The sequence below is a fragment of the Danio rerio genome, chromosome 16, assembly GCF_052040795.2.
Source record: "Danio rerio strain M-AB ecotype USA chromosome 16, GRCz13ab, whole genome shotgun sequence".
NCBI classification, from domain to species: Eukaryota; Metazoa; Chordata; class Actinopteri; order Cypriniformes; family Danionidae; genus Danio; species Danio rerio.
In genome coordinates, this window is record NC_141036.1 from 44,803,660 (window position 1) to 44,821,037 (window position 17,378).

At 33.9% G+C, this 17,378-nt stretch overlaps 1 protein-coding gene and 1 long non-coding RNA gene across 16 annotated transcripts in view; both read right to left on the reverse strand.

Moving 5' to 3' along the window:
• Positions 1–17,378, reverse strand: part of LOC147833446 (uncharacterized) — a 165,252-nt gene that overhangs the window by 119,693 nt on the left and 28,181 nt on the right. For 3 of the 14 annotated variants that reach the window (XR_015511957.1, XR_015511954.1, XR_015945057.1), the window contains one exon: positions 8,197–8,275. The exons of 10 other annotated variants lie outside the window; for them this stretch is intronic. This is a non-coding gene — a long non-coding RNA (uncharacterized LOC147833446). Of the gene's footprint in view, positions 1–8,196; positions 8,327–17,378 lie in introns of all 14 variants that reach the window. One more of the 14 variants, XR_015511968.1, reaches the window with a different exon arrangement.
• On the reverse strand, positions 463–6,527 carry gdf6a (growth differentiation factor 6a). Of its 2 annotated transcripts, XM_087286101.1 has the most exons (3): positions 6,271–6,527; positions 6,065–6,162; positions 463–2,635 (listed from the first exon to the last, which is right to left on the reverse strand). In XM_087286101.1, exons 1-3 carry the CDS (start codon positions 6,399–6,401, stop codon positions 1,758–1,760), a joined length of 1,107 nt encoding a protein of 368 aa, XP_087142227.1. In that variant the 5' UTR covers positions 6,402–6,527; the 3' UTR covers positions 463–1,757.

Consider the following 17,378-nt stretch of genomic DNA (forward strand, 5'->3'; position numbering starts at 1 on the left):
TTTTGGTGCATTTCAACAAAACTGATTTATTTAACGGATATATTAATTAAAACAATATTTAAGTCACCAAACATTTTTAGAAATTGAAAGATAATATAATAAGCAAAATATTGCAAATATATATGTATAACTTACACAATTTTAACTAAATTGTATTGCTTCTCTTGATATTTATTCTTTTTTAAATTTGTATTTAATATTTTTCTATAACATAAATTTGCCTGTACCGTTATCGTAAGTTATTTAGTTAGATAAGCTTCAGATTTGCTTCAGTACTCTAAATATATGCACAAATATAATACTGTATAGCTTCTTATTAAAAATATTCACCTAATCAGATTTGTAAGGGTTTACTTATATATATACAGAGCACTGTACATAAATAGTGCATGAGGATGTGAAATGTAGGCCATGTGTTCATATTGTTTATGTCAGAAAATTTGAATGGATCTGAGGAGTCACTGGCACCACACAAAGTGCATTTATTGCTTTTATTAGTACAGTAATAGTGTGGATTGTTATCCATTGATATACTGTATATATATATATATATTTATATATAAATTTATATATTTGGGAAAACCTTAAACTCTAGCTGAATGCACCTCAGTACGTAGATTCTATGCAATTATGAGGTAGACATCGATAATGGTATTTCCACCCTCAGCAATGATGAATACATTTTAAATTAATTTTGTTTTATCAGCGTAAGAAATACACGATTATCATGAAACTCTGTACATCACAAATAATAAAATAATTATAGAATAGAAATTATAGCGATTTGAGTGCATTTATAAATGTACATTAACAAAGAAATGTGGTTTTGCATTTCTTCATACGTTGCACTTTTAGGTTTTACTTTACAAATATTTACAGCTCAAATAATGAACAACAGTGCATTCAAAGCTAATGTGCATTTAAATATAATCTCGCTTGCGAGTCTTTTTTTTTCCTTGTCAGTCGTTAGGTCGGGAAAAAAACGCTCCTTCCAGAGTACTTGGACAGTTGCGGAAGTGCATTTTGTAAAGATGCAAACGTTGATGGAAATCCATTTTTTATGTCATCTCAGAAAGTACAAAACGACATTTTGTGGGTTTTTATCAAATGTCCAGGCACTTCAAAAGTAATTTGTGCGGTGCTCTTCAAAAGCATCAGTCAAGCTCGCTCTCTTTCTCTCTGTAGGGATGAAGCAGAATCGCCATATTTAGAGTTTGGTACATTCAACTTTGCCCCCGAAAGCAGAATATGCCTCTTTACACACCGTTGGTCGTAAAAACCGTGTCCAGGGCACTTCGTTTTACTCATTCAATATTATCCATACAACTAACAGATGAGTTTCAACAGGTGCTCGTCTACACATTCTTCTGAGTCCACGCGGATAATGGTGTAACACAATCCTTAGTGAATCCTGTCCAGACGGTACGCACTAAATCTGTCGTTTCTTCTACCTGCCGACAACTTGAAAATTTAGGGTTTTTGGACACGTAATTACAAAAAAGGAAACCCAGCATGCGTGTTTAAAAAATGACGACGAACCTCCTAAAACAAGATTTTTTGTTGAGAAACTATACACGCGCTCTTGGCACAACCGTGAACAGCAGCCGTTGGAGATCACTAATATCGTCCAAAATGTCTCTGATGAAGAAGAATCCCTTTTGCATAGGTGAGAATGCGCAGTTTGAGCGGCTCAAGCGCGTCTTTACGCATCGTTCAAGTGTTAGCTTGGTGCCATACTCTGCTGTGTGTGTGATTCGCTACCTGCAGCCACACTGTTCTACCACCATGTCCTCGTACTGTTTGTACACGACGTTGTTCCCAGAGTCTATGTACAGTATACTGATGGGGCTGAGTTTTGTGGGGACGCAACAGCTCGGTGGAGTGCTGTTGGGGTCCATGGAGTTCATGAGCGTCTGAATGATGGCGTGGTTGGTCGGCTCTAGGTGCGACCTCAACGGGAAGTCGCACACGCCCTCGCAGTGATAGGCTTCGTAATCCAGGGGAGCGATGATCCAGTCGTCCCATCCAAGTTCTTTGAAGTTGACGTGCAGAGCCTTTTTGCTGCATCTCGATTTGGACTTTTTGCCATGCCTTTTCCCGTGCCGATTATTAAGCGCAGTTCTCCGTCTGCGCCGCGCTTTAAACTGCAGCGCGCTCTCCTCCTCATCATCATCTCCGCGAGACTTAATTTTCTCTTTCATCTCATTAAACAAGTTCTCTCTCTTCTTGGACCGCGTGTAGACCACCAATATGGCTCTTTCTTGCTGCGTCCGGCTGTGGCGGTGGAAACCAAGTTGCTTTAGGTCGATCTCAGTGTCAGATTTGCCATATGTAACCTTAAGCTGGAGACAAAGCTGATTCTCTTGGTGCCTGTGTTTAAAAATCCCCCAAACGTCCAGAACCTCCCATTCTGCTTTTCGGGAATCCTGAAGATCAATGGACCTGGAGGCCAGTGGCCTCTCTGATCGACATGAGAGTAAATGAAGGTTGTAGACGCCTGATGGGGACGGTTGGACATCCCCGGGCGATTTGCGAAATATCCTTAATTCAGCACCGACCAGCTCCTCTTTGTCTGAGAGAGTTGAAACATCAAACAGATACGTTTGTCTTCGCAAAGGAGAGAGCGTGAGATCGTCTGCAAGATAAAGAGAAATAATTGCAGTCAGATTCACTTAAAGTGACTCACATTCTCATAAAGAGGCCAGGTAAAACCTAAAACCTTATTTTCGGCTTTCCTTTAGTTTAATAAAGGGATAATATACACACAAGATGGAACAAGAGAAGCTGGCTGAAATTAAAAAGGAGAAACGAAGATTATAAAGACGCAGTGGTTCAGAATATCCAAAAACTTTTTTTTTCTAAAATGATGTTTGGTTGCTGTAAACTCACATTTAATAATTTTTGTTCATATTACAAATAAGATTGGCATAAAAATAAAACGTTGGATGGTTAAATATTTTAATCACAAACTAGGCATTGTTTTTCATTGGAAAAAAGAAAAGAGCACCCAGCCAAATAAAACAAGTTTAGTTAAAAAGATTAACCGCAGCAGCCTACCAAATTGTTTTGCCATTTTTATTTAATTTTGCTTGATGAGTAAAACTTTGATGAGTTAAAATGATGAGTAAAAAGTTGATGAGTTACAACTTTTGAACACATGTGCGAAAAACTTTCCTTTTTTTAAAATGAAACATTTTTTGACTACAAGTGTTTCTTTGGGATTAACAAAAATTGTACATTATATTCAGATCAACATGGTTTCTGGGTTCTGTAAAGTATCAGTACAAACTCTTTAAAAATAAAGCTCTTTGTTGGAATAGATGGGATACAGTTAATGTCCATGGAGATTTTCCATTGCAACAAAAAGTTCCTTTAGGAGTTTACATTAAGAAAATATTGTTCACACTAACAACAAAAATAAATATTTTAGTTACAGTTCATTGAAAAGTTTTAGGAATAAAAAAAGTTCTTATGGAATCATCGTGAAAACATTTGTAACCTTTAAAATCTACAACTTATATTTTGAACTCAAAATGATCTCGCGTTTGAACCCCTTTTGGAAATACTTTCTTTTTATGATCATTCGTTCATGTCTAACATTTGAACACTTTGCAAAATAATTTGTCATTATTACACACAGGTGATAACACAAATAAGAGAGATCTGGTAGCCATAGTGAGTGAAAGAAATAGTGGTGGGGGAAAGAGTGCGCCAGACACAAAGCGACATACTGTACGTGTTGAACAATGCACAATTAATGCATTCTTTCCCCTTCAGGAATCCAGAGGCCTAGTCGCACTTTATCATCGCCTTTTATCTGTCTGACGGACCAAATGAGAAGCATTTATGCGAATTCATGTGGGCTTGTGTATGTAAGAATTTTCTTAAATTGTTAGACTATATTATCGCTCCAGGTTTCCTTTATCCTGAACAAAATGACATATAAACACATGCAGACACATTTTAATTTGGCCTGCCGAGAACTGATTTATTTTTAATGTTGATCAATAAAACTAAAATCCATACCTCTGTATTTGAATTAAAATTTAGAAGAAATAACCCGAACATTAAATAACATTACGTTTGACCTAATCGATATGTTAATAAATCAGTCAAATAGATACAATAGTCTAATTAAGCGTCTGTTTTCGTTCCTCTGCACGTATTTGCGTTTTTATAAGACCTCAAACACATCGAATACAAGGTCACCAAATAATTAACAGTTCTGAATTCCCTCCCACCACATTAAAATGCGCTCCTCTTATATTTCATCCCTTCTGCCAAAAACAACATCCCCGTTCAAAAGTGATTATTGCACACATAAAACACAATTGCATGCAGCAAGAGTTGGAAGAGTTTACGCGACGGCCTAAACAGATAGCCCAGGCCACCATTAAAAATTCTGAAATAACTACGTCCACGCTGTCGCTTACTTTTAATCAGCGAACATTCTTGTTTAATAATTCGATTCTGCACGACGACAGAATGACGGAAAGGGGGAAAAATGGGAGAGAGAAAGAGAGAGAGACTTCTTATGGTGTCTACCGGGGCACCATCTGCGTTTTAATGAGTTACTTACAAGTGCCAAAAGTAATTTTCATACATTCCGTTTGTTCTTGTCTGATCTTGCAACCATAACGATCTAAAATTTGGGGAAATGTCTTATCTGTTTTGGAGGAAATTCCTTCCTGTTACACAAAAAGATTACTGCCTTATCATAATTGAACGGCGCTTGAGTGGAAATGATTCTTGATGACATTCAGCAGCGAATGACGCGCATTGCGCATATATAGCCAACACACTGTAGCGCAGCCAGGCAACTCGAACGGTTTTTCATTAAGTGTGGACTGCAAATGTTACCCACCTATTCCTATGCAGCACTTTAGAGTGCTTTTAAAAACTTTTTCATCGGTAACAACGGATAATGCACCAAAATATCCACAATGTAAAAACAGAAAATATCCATAACGCATCGCCTCTCCAAACCTAAACAGACATATAAGGTCCTCTCCGTTTTTTTGCTCTTCTCTTTCGGTTATGTGCCACTAGCTGAACTAGTTCATTACGGGAGAATAGACAGTGTTTGATATGTTATGACATGGACACTCAATTAGATCACCCAGTTCAAATACTCCAATCAGCGGTTTGATGCAAAGCAACCCTCAGAGGGTCCAGTGAAGGGTCATAGCCAATGACACATCAAATCAAAATCAGTGAGCAAAGTGAAGCTTTTTCATCAAATCAGAGTGCGCTTCTCTTCTCTCTGCGAACCCGTTTTTCTGCAAAAGGAAAGGGCAATGTTTCTTTCTTTTTTATTGCATGTTTGCCTTTTACAAGTTTAACACATATTTTGTTGTAAGTAAATCCAACTTAATTGTGACTTAAGCGCGCAGCATTGCTAAAGAATTGCATTTTAAAACTTTTTAAAATAAAAGTAAATAGAGTAAAAAAAAGGAAAACCTTGTTTCATACTGCACTTTTCAATGCCAAAAAAGATCATTTAGGTACTAATATATTACGCGCATATGCAACTAGTTTTTTCCTCAAAGTTTATCCTCGCATGAGGTTTGTGGGAACAGCTCGGGCTGCTTGCACGCGAGGATGTTAAAGCAATGATTTATTGCCTTCATTTAGAAAACGCACCAATTAGTGTTTTATTGGCATGTTACCTTAGGGTCAGTGTAAAACTAATATAACTTTATACTAGCCAAAATATGAGGTCGTGCAGACCATTAAATTGTGGCCCAAGCAGGACGAGAGCTTACCAAATCTTTAGCACGTAAATAAACCACTAAGGAAAAAAGGGTAATTTAATTTCATAAGAAATATAATTAGGTGTCCTCTAACAATGATCTTTGTCGGTCGTGTTTTGTTTTAATTAGAGCAAAGAGATTTTAAGTACTTGCTTCACAAGTCTTTAAAGTTTGAGTTTAAGGCGTGAACACCATATTAAAATAATTATATAATTTAAGAATAACTTCTTTAAATAAAAAAGAAGAATAACTTTTAAGTGCAACAGTGCATGCTTCAAATAATGCATAAAACAGAATAAAGCAATACAAACCTTTTCCCTTGTCCACGAAACTCGTTATGGTGTTTGCAGACTTTGAAGAGCGGAAAAAGCTCGCATTGAGCCCCAGTTTCTCAGCGGCGGAGTAAGTCCTGTATATGGAGATCATGTAGTCATGAGGCACAACCGGGTCCTTAAAATCATCCCGACGACTCGCGCCCGGTGATGATGCTAAAATCTCTTTAAGAAATTTATGTGACCTTTGTCCATCAAACGCGCTCCTGGCACCCTTGCTCCTTTTCTGCGATATTAGCGCAGCTGACTGGCAACACGGTAAACTCCAGAGGAAAACGAAGAGCGCGTAAAAGGCGACTGCTCTCAAGGCATCCATGGTGTTACTATCCTCCAAAGAGTAAAGTGGAGCCGTGTCTCACAGTGAAGCCGGACTTTTTGGTTTGTGTTTGTTTGACGAGCGCGGACAGCGCGAGATCGGCGTGTTGCGTGTCTGAAGTGAAGTGCGCTGTAGACTCGAGAGCGCGAGGCTGCAGACACACACACACACACACACACACACACACACACACACACACACACACACACACACACTCACTCTCTCACATACACAAACTCACGTATACACACTCACTCGTGGCACGCCCACTGCACTCCTCAGACTATCCTGTATATATTGAACTTATCCACACTCTCTGCACAACTTTTCAGCTCAACAGCTCCTCAGCACATCATTTTAATATTCTCTAGATATATACTTATTATTAACAGTAAAACATTGCTTAGTAAGTGTTTAAATTGCATTTTACATATATACCTTTTTTAAATGTGTTATTATTGTTATTATGTTTTCATAATTTGTAGAACTAATGTCATATATTATGCATAATGTATAACATGCTAGCCTTTATATAATGTTATGGGCTAATATCATATTTTGGATAATAATATAAACTTAAAATATGATGATGACAATATACAATAATAAAATCAATATTTAAAATAACATCTAAATTATTTTTTTATTATTTATTTATTGTCACATTAGCAAAACAATGTTTGTATTAATTTAACAAACAAATTGTATGTTTTATTAATAAAATAAATTAGGTTTTATATATATATATATATATATATATATATATATATATATATATATATATATATATATATATATATATACACACACACACACACACACACACACATATATATATATATATATATATATATATATATATATATATATATATATATATATATATATATATATATATATATATATATATATATATATACACACACACACACACACACATTATAAAATTATACAATTAAATAACACTTAAGCATGTATATTACGAAAATTCTTATAATACATCATAATAATATTCATTTTAATAACCCATTTATATCTTACATTAATTATTTAAATTACTCACTCAAAATGCTGGGTTTTTCTAAGCATATGTTAGGTTAAATATGGACAAATTGTAATTTTTTTTGTTTTTTATTGTTACATTTAAATGACACCTTTTAACACAAAGTTTGGGTAAGTCCAAATATGGTCCAATGCTGACTTACATCAAACCAGCATTTTTTGTAGTGCGTGTAGTATTTACTTGTGTAGCGTAGTATTTAGTAGAGCTTAAAATTGTCATGTCTGGCCATAGAAAGGAACAAAAATGATGTTCATAAATTGCTCTGTCTGAGGAGTCCCGAGAGGAAGGTGGTTGAGGGGGGCTTATAAGAGTATCTGCTCCAGTAAACACTTCAGGACACCAGGCCTTCCAAAACTAGCTTGCTGACAGAGGTTAACAGGTCGACAAAAATATGCAGATATGTTGCACTGGCCACAAGTGTGAAAAAGCAGCCCAGTACAGGCCACAACACCAGCAGTCCTGCTAAAAGTCAAAGCTAATTAATATTATTGTTATTATTATTATTATTATTATTAACTATTATTATTATTGTTTTTATTATTATTATTATTATTATTATTATTATAGAAGTCTAAAGGAGGATTTATTTGGAGACCACGTGAGAAATTGTCCAAAACAACCGGTAAAATAACTTAAACGGAACAATTCTATAGTCATATATTTTCAAGCAGTCTCGTCTTTGTAGATGTTGAATTCCTAAAGCGGAAAAACTAATAGTAAATGAAGTCTCACCTCTGTCCTCGGAGTAAACCGACTGAAAGAGTTCATTCTACGGCTTCACCTGTCCTTTCCCTTGCGCTGCACTGCCACCCTGCGGTAAAGCATTGCATTTTATGATGATGGCTTAAATGAGATAGTTCAACTAAAACTGAACTCGCACAATTTAAGCGCACCTGGTTCCATCCTTTATACATATATACACATATATGTATAAATGTATTAATACACTATTACTGACTGAAATAAATATTATTATCATAATTAAAATGTAATGTAAATGTGATTTTTATTCAAATCAAATCCCTTATTGTCACATCATCACAGCAGCACGTGTGCTATGATGAGTGAAAAGCTTTTCAATAAATTATATGCTATACATGTAACATTTATATTGTTTATACACATTTTTATCCATTATAATTATATTAGCAATTATATTTGTATTATTCTTACATTAATATAATTTAATATATTTACTCCCAAGGATGGAGTAACTTAAAATAAACGATGAGGAAAAATAATGTGCACAAAAAACTGCACATTTAAATTTCTATTATACAAATCCCTCTGTCTTTGAGTCAAAAACAAAACCTAGGTTTTAACATTAATACATGAAGAGTTCAGATACAAATGCAGATGCGAAATGCAAAATGCGAAATGCAGATGCTGTCTGAATGTTCTTCTAAAATGAGCATTTACAGTATATTAGGCTTCTGTGAGTAGGTTCAGTAATTTCACTTTTGGGGCAAAGAATAAGTTCTTTTCATAGTCTTCAAAGTAAAAACATTATATGTGTATATGTGTGTGTGTGTGTGTGTGTGTGTGTGTGTGTGTGTGTGTGTGTGTGTGTGTGTGTGTGTGTGTGTGTGTATACACAGTTGAAGTCAGACAGAAATATTAGCCCCCTTTTTAATTTGTTTTTTTCTTTATATATATATATATATATATATATATATATATATATATATATATATATATATATATATATATATATATATATATATATATATATATATCCCAACTGATGTTTAACAATATGTGTTCACAGTATGTCTGATAATATTATTTATTTCAGCTAAATAAAAGCAGTTTTTAATTTTTAAAAACCATCTTAAGGTCAAAATTATTAGCCCCTTTTAAGCTATATTTTTTCGATAGTCTACAGAACAAACCATCATTTTACAATAACTTGCCTAATTACCTTAACCTGCCTAGTTAACCTAAATAACCTAGTTAAGCTTTTAAATGTTACTTTAAGCTGTATAGAAGTGTCTTAAAAAATAACTAGTCAAATATTATTTACTGTCATCATGACAAAGATAAAATAAATCAGTTATTAGAAATGAGCTATTAAAACTATCATGTTTAGAAATGTGTAGAAGAAATCTTCTCTCCGTTAATCAGAAATTGGGGAAAAATATCCAGGGGGATATCTCTCTCTTTCTCTCTCTCTCTCTCTCTCTCTCTCTCTCTCTCTCTCTCTCTCTCTCTCTCTCTCTCTCTCTCTCTTATATATATATATATATATATATATATATATATATATATATATATATATATATATATATATATATACATATACATACATATACACACACACATATATACATACACACACACACACATACATCCACACAATGATAAACAATGATCACCTCAGGTACACCTCATGTGCTTTATTCAGTGTTAAATACTAACAATGTGAGTTTGAATGGCATTTTACATGACATTTATTGCCATACTACAGCAGATAGTCTCACCTCAGATGTTGGAAAATAAAATAAACCGTGTCAAATTGAACTTTAGAACTGGGACTCAGTGCAAGCCAAGTTACAAAACAAATATCAATCATTCAACATGTACATTAAATAACGTTAAAGAGGTAAAGAGGTTTAATGTGTAATAATTGGATTATAAATCTTACAGTTTCGTGGGTAAGTGCATATTCTGAGCTTCTGAACGCCTATATTTGTTAAGTCTAGTGCAAACAGCCAAATCACTGCAAATCTCGTCATGTAGCATGTTGTTAGGACACAGGGTTACAATGTAACCTGCTCACCTAATGTTTACGCTGCTAATATTTATATTTATAATTGATAACCACTTCATGTGGGACTCTGGATCTGCGTCTCAGTATGGAGTCTGCTACCATCTACCAGAGGTTGCATTTCGGTCACGAGCGCATGCTTTGAGAGCCTTCATGACTCAATGAATCAAATATACGGTTTTCCAGCAAGGCAACCCGGGGTGCTGAAATATAATTGGCTAAAGTGGCATTGGGCGGGTTAAAATTACCAAAACAAAGACAGCGTTTCAGCAACAACAACAAAAAACACATTTTAAAAAGGAGAATATCTGACTTTAGCATTGATTTACAGATAAACAAGAATGCTCACTTTGCATGTTTCTTAAATATCTGCAAACATATTATGTTTTTTATGCTTTAGAAGAGTCAAACACTTACATACAGCACATTTAATGTATTAATGTTGTCCCAACACAAAGCAATTGTGTGGAACTGAGCAATTATTACAGTGTACAGCATCTTGCCTTAAACAGATGCTTACCAAAAATGACAATTCTGTCATCATTTGCTCATTCACTTGATCAAAACCAGTTTGATTTTCTTCTTTTCTGTTGAGAAAAAAAAAATAGAAAAAGGTTTGAACGAGTGAAGGACGATGACAGAATTTTAATTTCTGAGTGAATTGTGTCTTTAAACAGTAAAATGGCACTTGCCATTCTACCATCTTCCAGCAGAGGGCAGCAAAACACTATTAATATAAATGCACCACCCACTATCATATGATAAACAGTAGACATAAAGCCGTAGCCTACACGCATTAGCCCTGATAAACTCCAGTTTTTTAAAGATTGAATAAAGTTATTAAAATAAACGAGTCGACATGTATGCATTTGGTGTTAAAATACGTTTGTTCAGTATTTTGAAGTGTCATATTTAGGATGCGACTCATTTGTTGCGTTAACATGGAGAGACTTCCAATCGGCTTGATGTGACGCTGGATCTGCGGATTGACTTCAGCACCATGGAGAGCCGACGCTCAGTCACTGCGCTCAGCCTCAATGTCAGCACACATACACGCACATATACTGTACTGTCTGACCTTACAGGAGCTCACAGTTTAAAATACGTGTACTTTTAGGCGGGGCCAGGGCCGGAGTGGGACTCTTTTTCAGACCTGGATTTTCAAGCCTCAGACCGGCCCACCTCAGTTCACCACTGACTATATTAAAATAAGGTTATTTCCAATTCAGTTTCTAATTACACTATCACGTCTTTTTTTGAGAAAACAGCACTTTTAGAACTTCAAATGTTCAACAACCCTAACAGTATTATGTCTTAACAATAAAAATGAAAAAAAAAAATTGTTACTCAGACAAGGACCAAACCCAGGTTGGCCGCGTCATAATCTACCGTACTAACCACTGTACCACAACAGCTGTACGTTTGATGGTGACTTATCTAGTTATATCATCATTAACCTGCATCCTGCTCACGAGGCTATGAGAAAATAGATAAAAAGAGCAGAGCTGCGGTACAATAATGAATAAGAAGGCTGTGGTCAAGTAAATAAATAAATTATTTTTAAAAAGTGTGACTGCTGAGAGCAACCGATTCTGGAACTAGGGACACCGGCCCTCGCGGCCAAAAAACGGACCGGCCCACCGGGAATTCTCCCGGTCCTCCCGATTAGCCAATCCGGGCCTGGGCGGGGCTTAAAGTCGGGAACTAGGATAAAGTAGCATTGTTTTTTGCGAGTTCATTTGTTTGGCCAATTCTATAATAGTATTTGAGATGTAGACAAAGCTATGGTTGTCGTGAACAGAATGACAATCAAGATAAATCTATTGATTCATTGTTCAAACAAACAAAAATCGGACATTAAATAAATGTTACATGGATTCATTTAAAATAAAATGGGTTTTAAGTAGGGATGAAGAAAAATATGAAAAGAATTAGGCTATATTTGGTACTTTTAACAAAACATTGCATTACTAAACCTAGTAATAGGTTCACACTGGGATTTACAGATTTTTTATTTTAAAAACCGTTTTACTTTCAACAACATTATTTTGTTTATTTCTTATATGATTTAAGTAAAATACAGTTTGAAAAAATAGTGTTAGTCTTTTAGTAGACATATTACGAGAGACATACAAGATTATAATTGGATTTGCAACTTCAACCTTAAACTAGATGTTAAAGAGGACAAACTTAATGCTGACTTGAGAAAACCTGTTGAAAGTAGTTTATTTAGTTTGAAAAGTATCAAATTGGCTAAAAAAAACTTTAAGATCCCTGCAGTCAACAATGTAACCACTGTAAAGAGAAGCAAACCAGTAAAAAGCTTTAAAGTTGATCCCTGTGGGTTAGCATGACATTAGCATATTGTTAGCATGATTCCAACAATAATTAGCATGTTGTTAGCATGATGCAACATGAGTTAGCATGTTGTTAACATGATTCTAGCATGAATTAGCATTATGTTAGCATGCATTAGAATGTTGTTAACATCTATAAATTAGCGCAAAGCATCATACTAACATGAAATAGCATATTGGTAACATGATTCTAGCATGCATTAGCATGTTGTTAGCATGTTTCTATCATTGATTAGCATGTTGTTAGCATGAGTCTAGCATGAATTAGTATGTTATTAGCATGATTCCAACATAAATTAGCATGTTGTTGGCATGTTTCTAACATGACTCAGCTCATAACTAGCATAATTATAACATTAACATGTTGTTAGTAGGAGTCTAGCAGAAATTAGCATGTTGGTAGCATGTTTCTAACATGAATTAGGTCATAACTAGCATCATTCTAGCATGAAATAGCATGTTGTTAGCATGATTCTAGCTAAATTAGCATGTTGTTAGCATGATTTCAACATGAATTAGCATGTTTATAGCATGAATTAGAATGTTGTTAACATGATTTTAGTGTGAATTAGCATGTTTCTAACATTGATTAGCATGTTGTTAGCACAATTTCAACATGAATTAGCATGATTCTAACATAAATTGGCATGTTGTTAGCATGATTCTAGCATGAATCAGCATGATTCTAGAGTGTTGTAAGCATGTAAACATGTAAACATGTTAGCATGAATCCAACATGAATTAGCATGTTTTTAGCATGAATTAACATGTTGTTAGCTTAAATTAGCATGTGATAGCAGCATGTAGCTAGCATATTTCTAGCAAGATTAGCATTTCAGTAGAGTGTTAAAAACTATTAGCATGTGTTACAACAGTCACAGTCTATGGGAAGGTTGCTAGGGAGCTGAAATTGGTTGCTAGGGAGTGGCTAGTAAGTTTAAAGGTGATCAGTGATTGGCTAATCACTGACTTCGTTGAATAAGGCCATTTTTAAGTCTGTAGGATAGTGTGGTGCAGAGTTATGAGCTCACAAAGGTTTATCTAATGTTAAGTCAACGTGACTTTTCTGAATCTTCCGGATCGTTTTTTAGAAAATCTAAAGTCGGATCTATTGGAAAAGATAAAGTAACCCGAGTCAGACCAGTTTGGAGGTCTGGTGAAAGTTTGAAGGATGTAGCTCGAAAGGCTGAGGAGGAGACAGACTTTAAAATTAGTCCTAGAAGAAGAAAAAGAAGAAGTTTGAAAGATATCAGAATGGAGGCTTTCTTAAGTTAAGCTTCATTAGATTAGATTCAACTTTATTGTCATTGTGCAAAGTACAGTGCAGTCAATGAAATGCAGTTAGCATCAAGCCACAAGTGCAAACAATAAGAGAATAAATAATAGAAATGTATTAAATTGATTGGTTAAGAGTGGAGGGTTGGTGGGCTGCAGGTGGTTAGAGATCAGCTCAATGCAACTTTTGTGAATAGATATAATACAGTGGTGCAGGAGTATTACTATTCATGTTTCTAGCTCTCAAAATTATTCCACATATTTTATTTTCACAAACTTCTGCACAGAAATAGCATACATTTTCACAAATTCTGTCTTGCGCTGCCAATAAGTAATTAAAAAGTTATTTAGAGTGCATACTTATAATTAATGACTGCTGATTAATTTTAAATGACATGTATTGCATTGTTTTTGATTATGTGAAAAGATTCCTTGATTATACTTTATTCTGATGGCCCGCTTCAGCCATTGTTCTGCTGATTGTAACTTTGCAACTGCACGTCAGCTAACTCTTATTAGTAGAGTATTTGTGGACCGTTAGGTGAAGGTTAAGGTTGAGGTTAGTAGAATAATGTACTTTCATAGTTATATATAGTCCACTGAATGCCTTTGGGAGATGATCAAATTAAAGTGTTAGCAGATATTAAACAGTCCACTACTCTACCAGTGTGTGTGTGTGTGTGTGTGTGTGTGTGTGTGTGTGTGTCTGTGTGTGTGTTTGTGTGAGCGAGCATACATTTATTAAAAAAATTATGAACAAAGCAAAAGCAAATATGCACTTTTTACAAAGATTTCTATGTAATAAAATTGGTTTTGCATAGTCAAGAGTAACCTATAATATTACAATCACTGGTAGCTGAAATAAATTTGTAATTTGCCAGCAATTTATTTTGATAATTACAAACAAATAAACAAACAAATACATAAAATAAACAAATATGCACAAGCAAAATGCTATTAGAAATTGTTACATACTGATACATAATGTTACATTTTGCTACTATGAAATAAAATTGGATATTTTTTAGCATATTTAGCATATTATTTGGCATATTTAATTTAGTGTTGTATGTTAAAGCAAAGATTAAAGTTATATTATACCATATTTTACTATAAAACCAGTCATGTAATTTGCAATTTGTCTGTCAATAAAACAATATCAATCCAGTTAATTTCAATGTCATTACGGAAAGACATTTTCCCTATACAATGCATTTTCTATATAGCCTAATCAGTCATAATTTATCATATTTATTCAATTAAAGCTCTCCTTAGTAAATAGGAACTTATAATTTAAAACTATAACTTTAATTAGTAAAAAATATACTCTTCTTCATAATTAAATGTGTTATTTATCATTAAAAAATTAAACTAATTATAAAATAATAATTATAGTTTTAACTTGTAATACAGTCCCTTTTTATTGCATCACTGTAAGGAAAATCTTAATTGAATACATATTACAAATTATTACTTATAAACTATAGGTATGCTGTATATAGACAATACATTGTATAGAAAATGCTCTCTTTACACAGATTTCTATTTAATAAAATTGGTTTTGCATTGTCAAGAGTAACCTATAATTCTCCAATCACTGGTAGCTGAAATGCATTCGTAATTTGCCAGCAAGTTATTTTAATAAATACAAACAAACAAATAAAATAAGCAAATATGCACAAGCAAAAATGCAAAAAAATTGTTACATACTGATACATAATGTTACATTTTGATACTATGCAAAAAAATTGGGTTTCATTTAGCATATTTTGCTAGTTCATAATTAATATACTTTTAATTACGTAAAAAACAATTAAAGTTATACTGTATTCTAAAGCAGTCATGTAATTTACAATTTGTCTGGCAATAAAACTATTACTATTTTTACTGTAATACTTTCAATAAGACATTTATCCTATATTTTATAAAGCCTAATCAGTCGTAATAAGTCATAATTTATAATATTTACTCAATTAAGGCTGCCCTTAATATACTGAAAAGTGACTGATAAGTTAAAACTATAACTTTAAATATTACATATTAACTATTCATAATAATTAAAAGTATTATTTATCATTTAAAAATTAAAAGATATATAATAAAAGTATAATAGTGTTAAATACGGTCCCTTTTTACAGTATCACTAAGGAGAATCTGAATTAAATACATATCACAAACTATGACTTATAAACTACACTGTAAACGATTTCTGTTGTTTTCACGGTATTATACTGCATTTCTCAACAGTTGTTTACTGTATAAGCTGTGCACAGTGTGTTACTGTATATATTGCTGTTTTCACAGCATGATAATGTATTCTCAACATTCCCATACTGTGAACATGATTAACAGTATGCTACTGCAGATTTTACAATGAATTTTGGGAAAAAATCAGTTACTGTGCATCTAAATACAGTACTGCAAATGACCATAAAAAACTCTACACACACTTTATATTATTATTATTATGTTTATTTTATTTTTTGACAAAGTATTTTGTGAAGAAAAATAAAATAACCAGTTTCTTCAGACTGTTCAGTGCATAAAACTGTCCCCTGGTTTTCCATATTTGGGTGTACTGCACCTTAATGTAATGTAGGGTTAACATTAAAAAAATATTAAATAATTTTTAATCAACATAACTTTGTGCTTAACCAAAATGTAAACTGGAACAAAAGTAATTGATTCATGAAACCAAAGTCAGCTTAAATGTCATAATAACCAGCCTGCTTTAGACGGATTCGTGAGGTTAGGGCACCCGTCATTACCATGGAGGTCACATATCTCCGCATTTTCAAAACAATTTTTTAAAATACCCACCATCTCTATAAATAAACCACAGACTTGAGGTTAAAACAACTACATTCCCGCATGAAAAACGGTTAAAACTAAATTTCATAACACATTCATTATAGAGCCATCTAAGACCGGGGCAAGTCTCACATGTCTAGCCGATTATAACCTCGTTTCGCCGGATACATGAGTGATGATGGACACCCTGGAGGTCAGAATCTCCGCTATCGGCAAAGCACGCTTAAAATTTACACATGATATCTATAAATAAACCACAGATTTGAGTTTGTAAGAACTACATTCTCGCATGAAACATTGTTAAAATTTCATTTCGTGACATATTAAACGCAATATTTATAATATTAGCTGGGCTTTCTCATCCGCCATTACCATTTGCTTGTTGATGTGAAATGAATTCTGGGAGAAAAAAAATATATATATATTTATATATAATTCTCAAAACACTTCAAACGAACTTTATTCTTATTGTCAAGGTCAGATATATGTAATAATTTCGCTGGTAAAGTGAATAAAAAACAATGTTACTATATTGTAATCAATATCACGTTTGCACTGGTTCGGTTCAACACTCGAGCAACTCTGAATCGTATTGAACCGAATTGAACCGTTTGCTCGGGAATTATTTGATCACACGTGTTCACAAGCACATTCAGCAATATGCAATTAGTGTATAATTAGTGTATAAATGCGTGTGGCCAAGC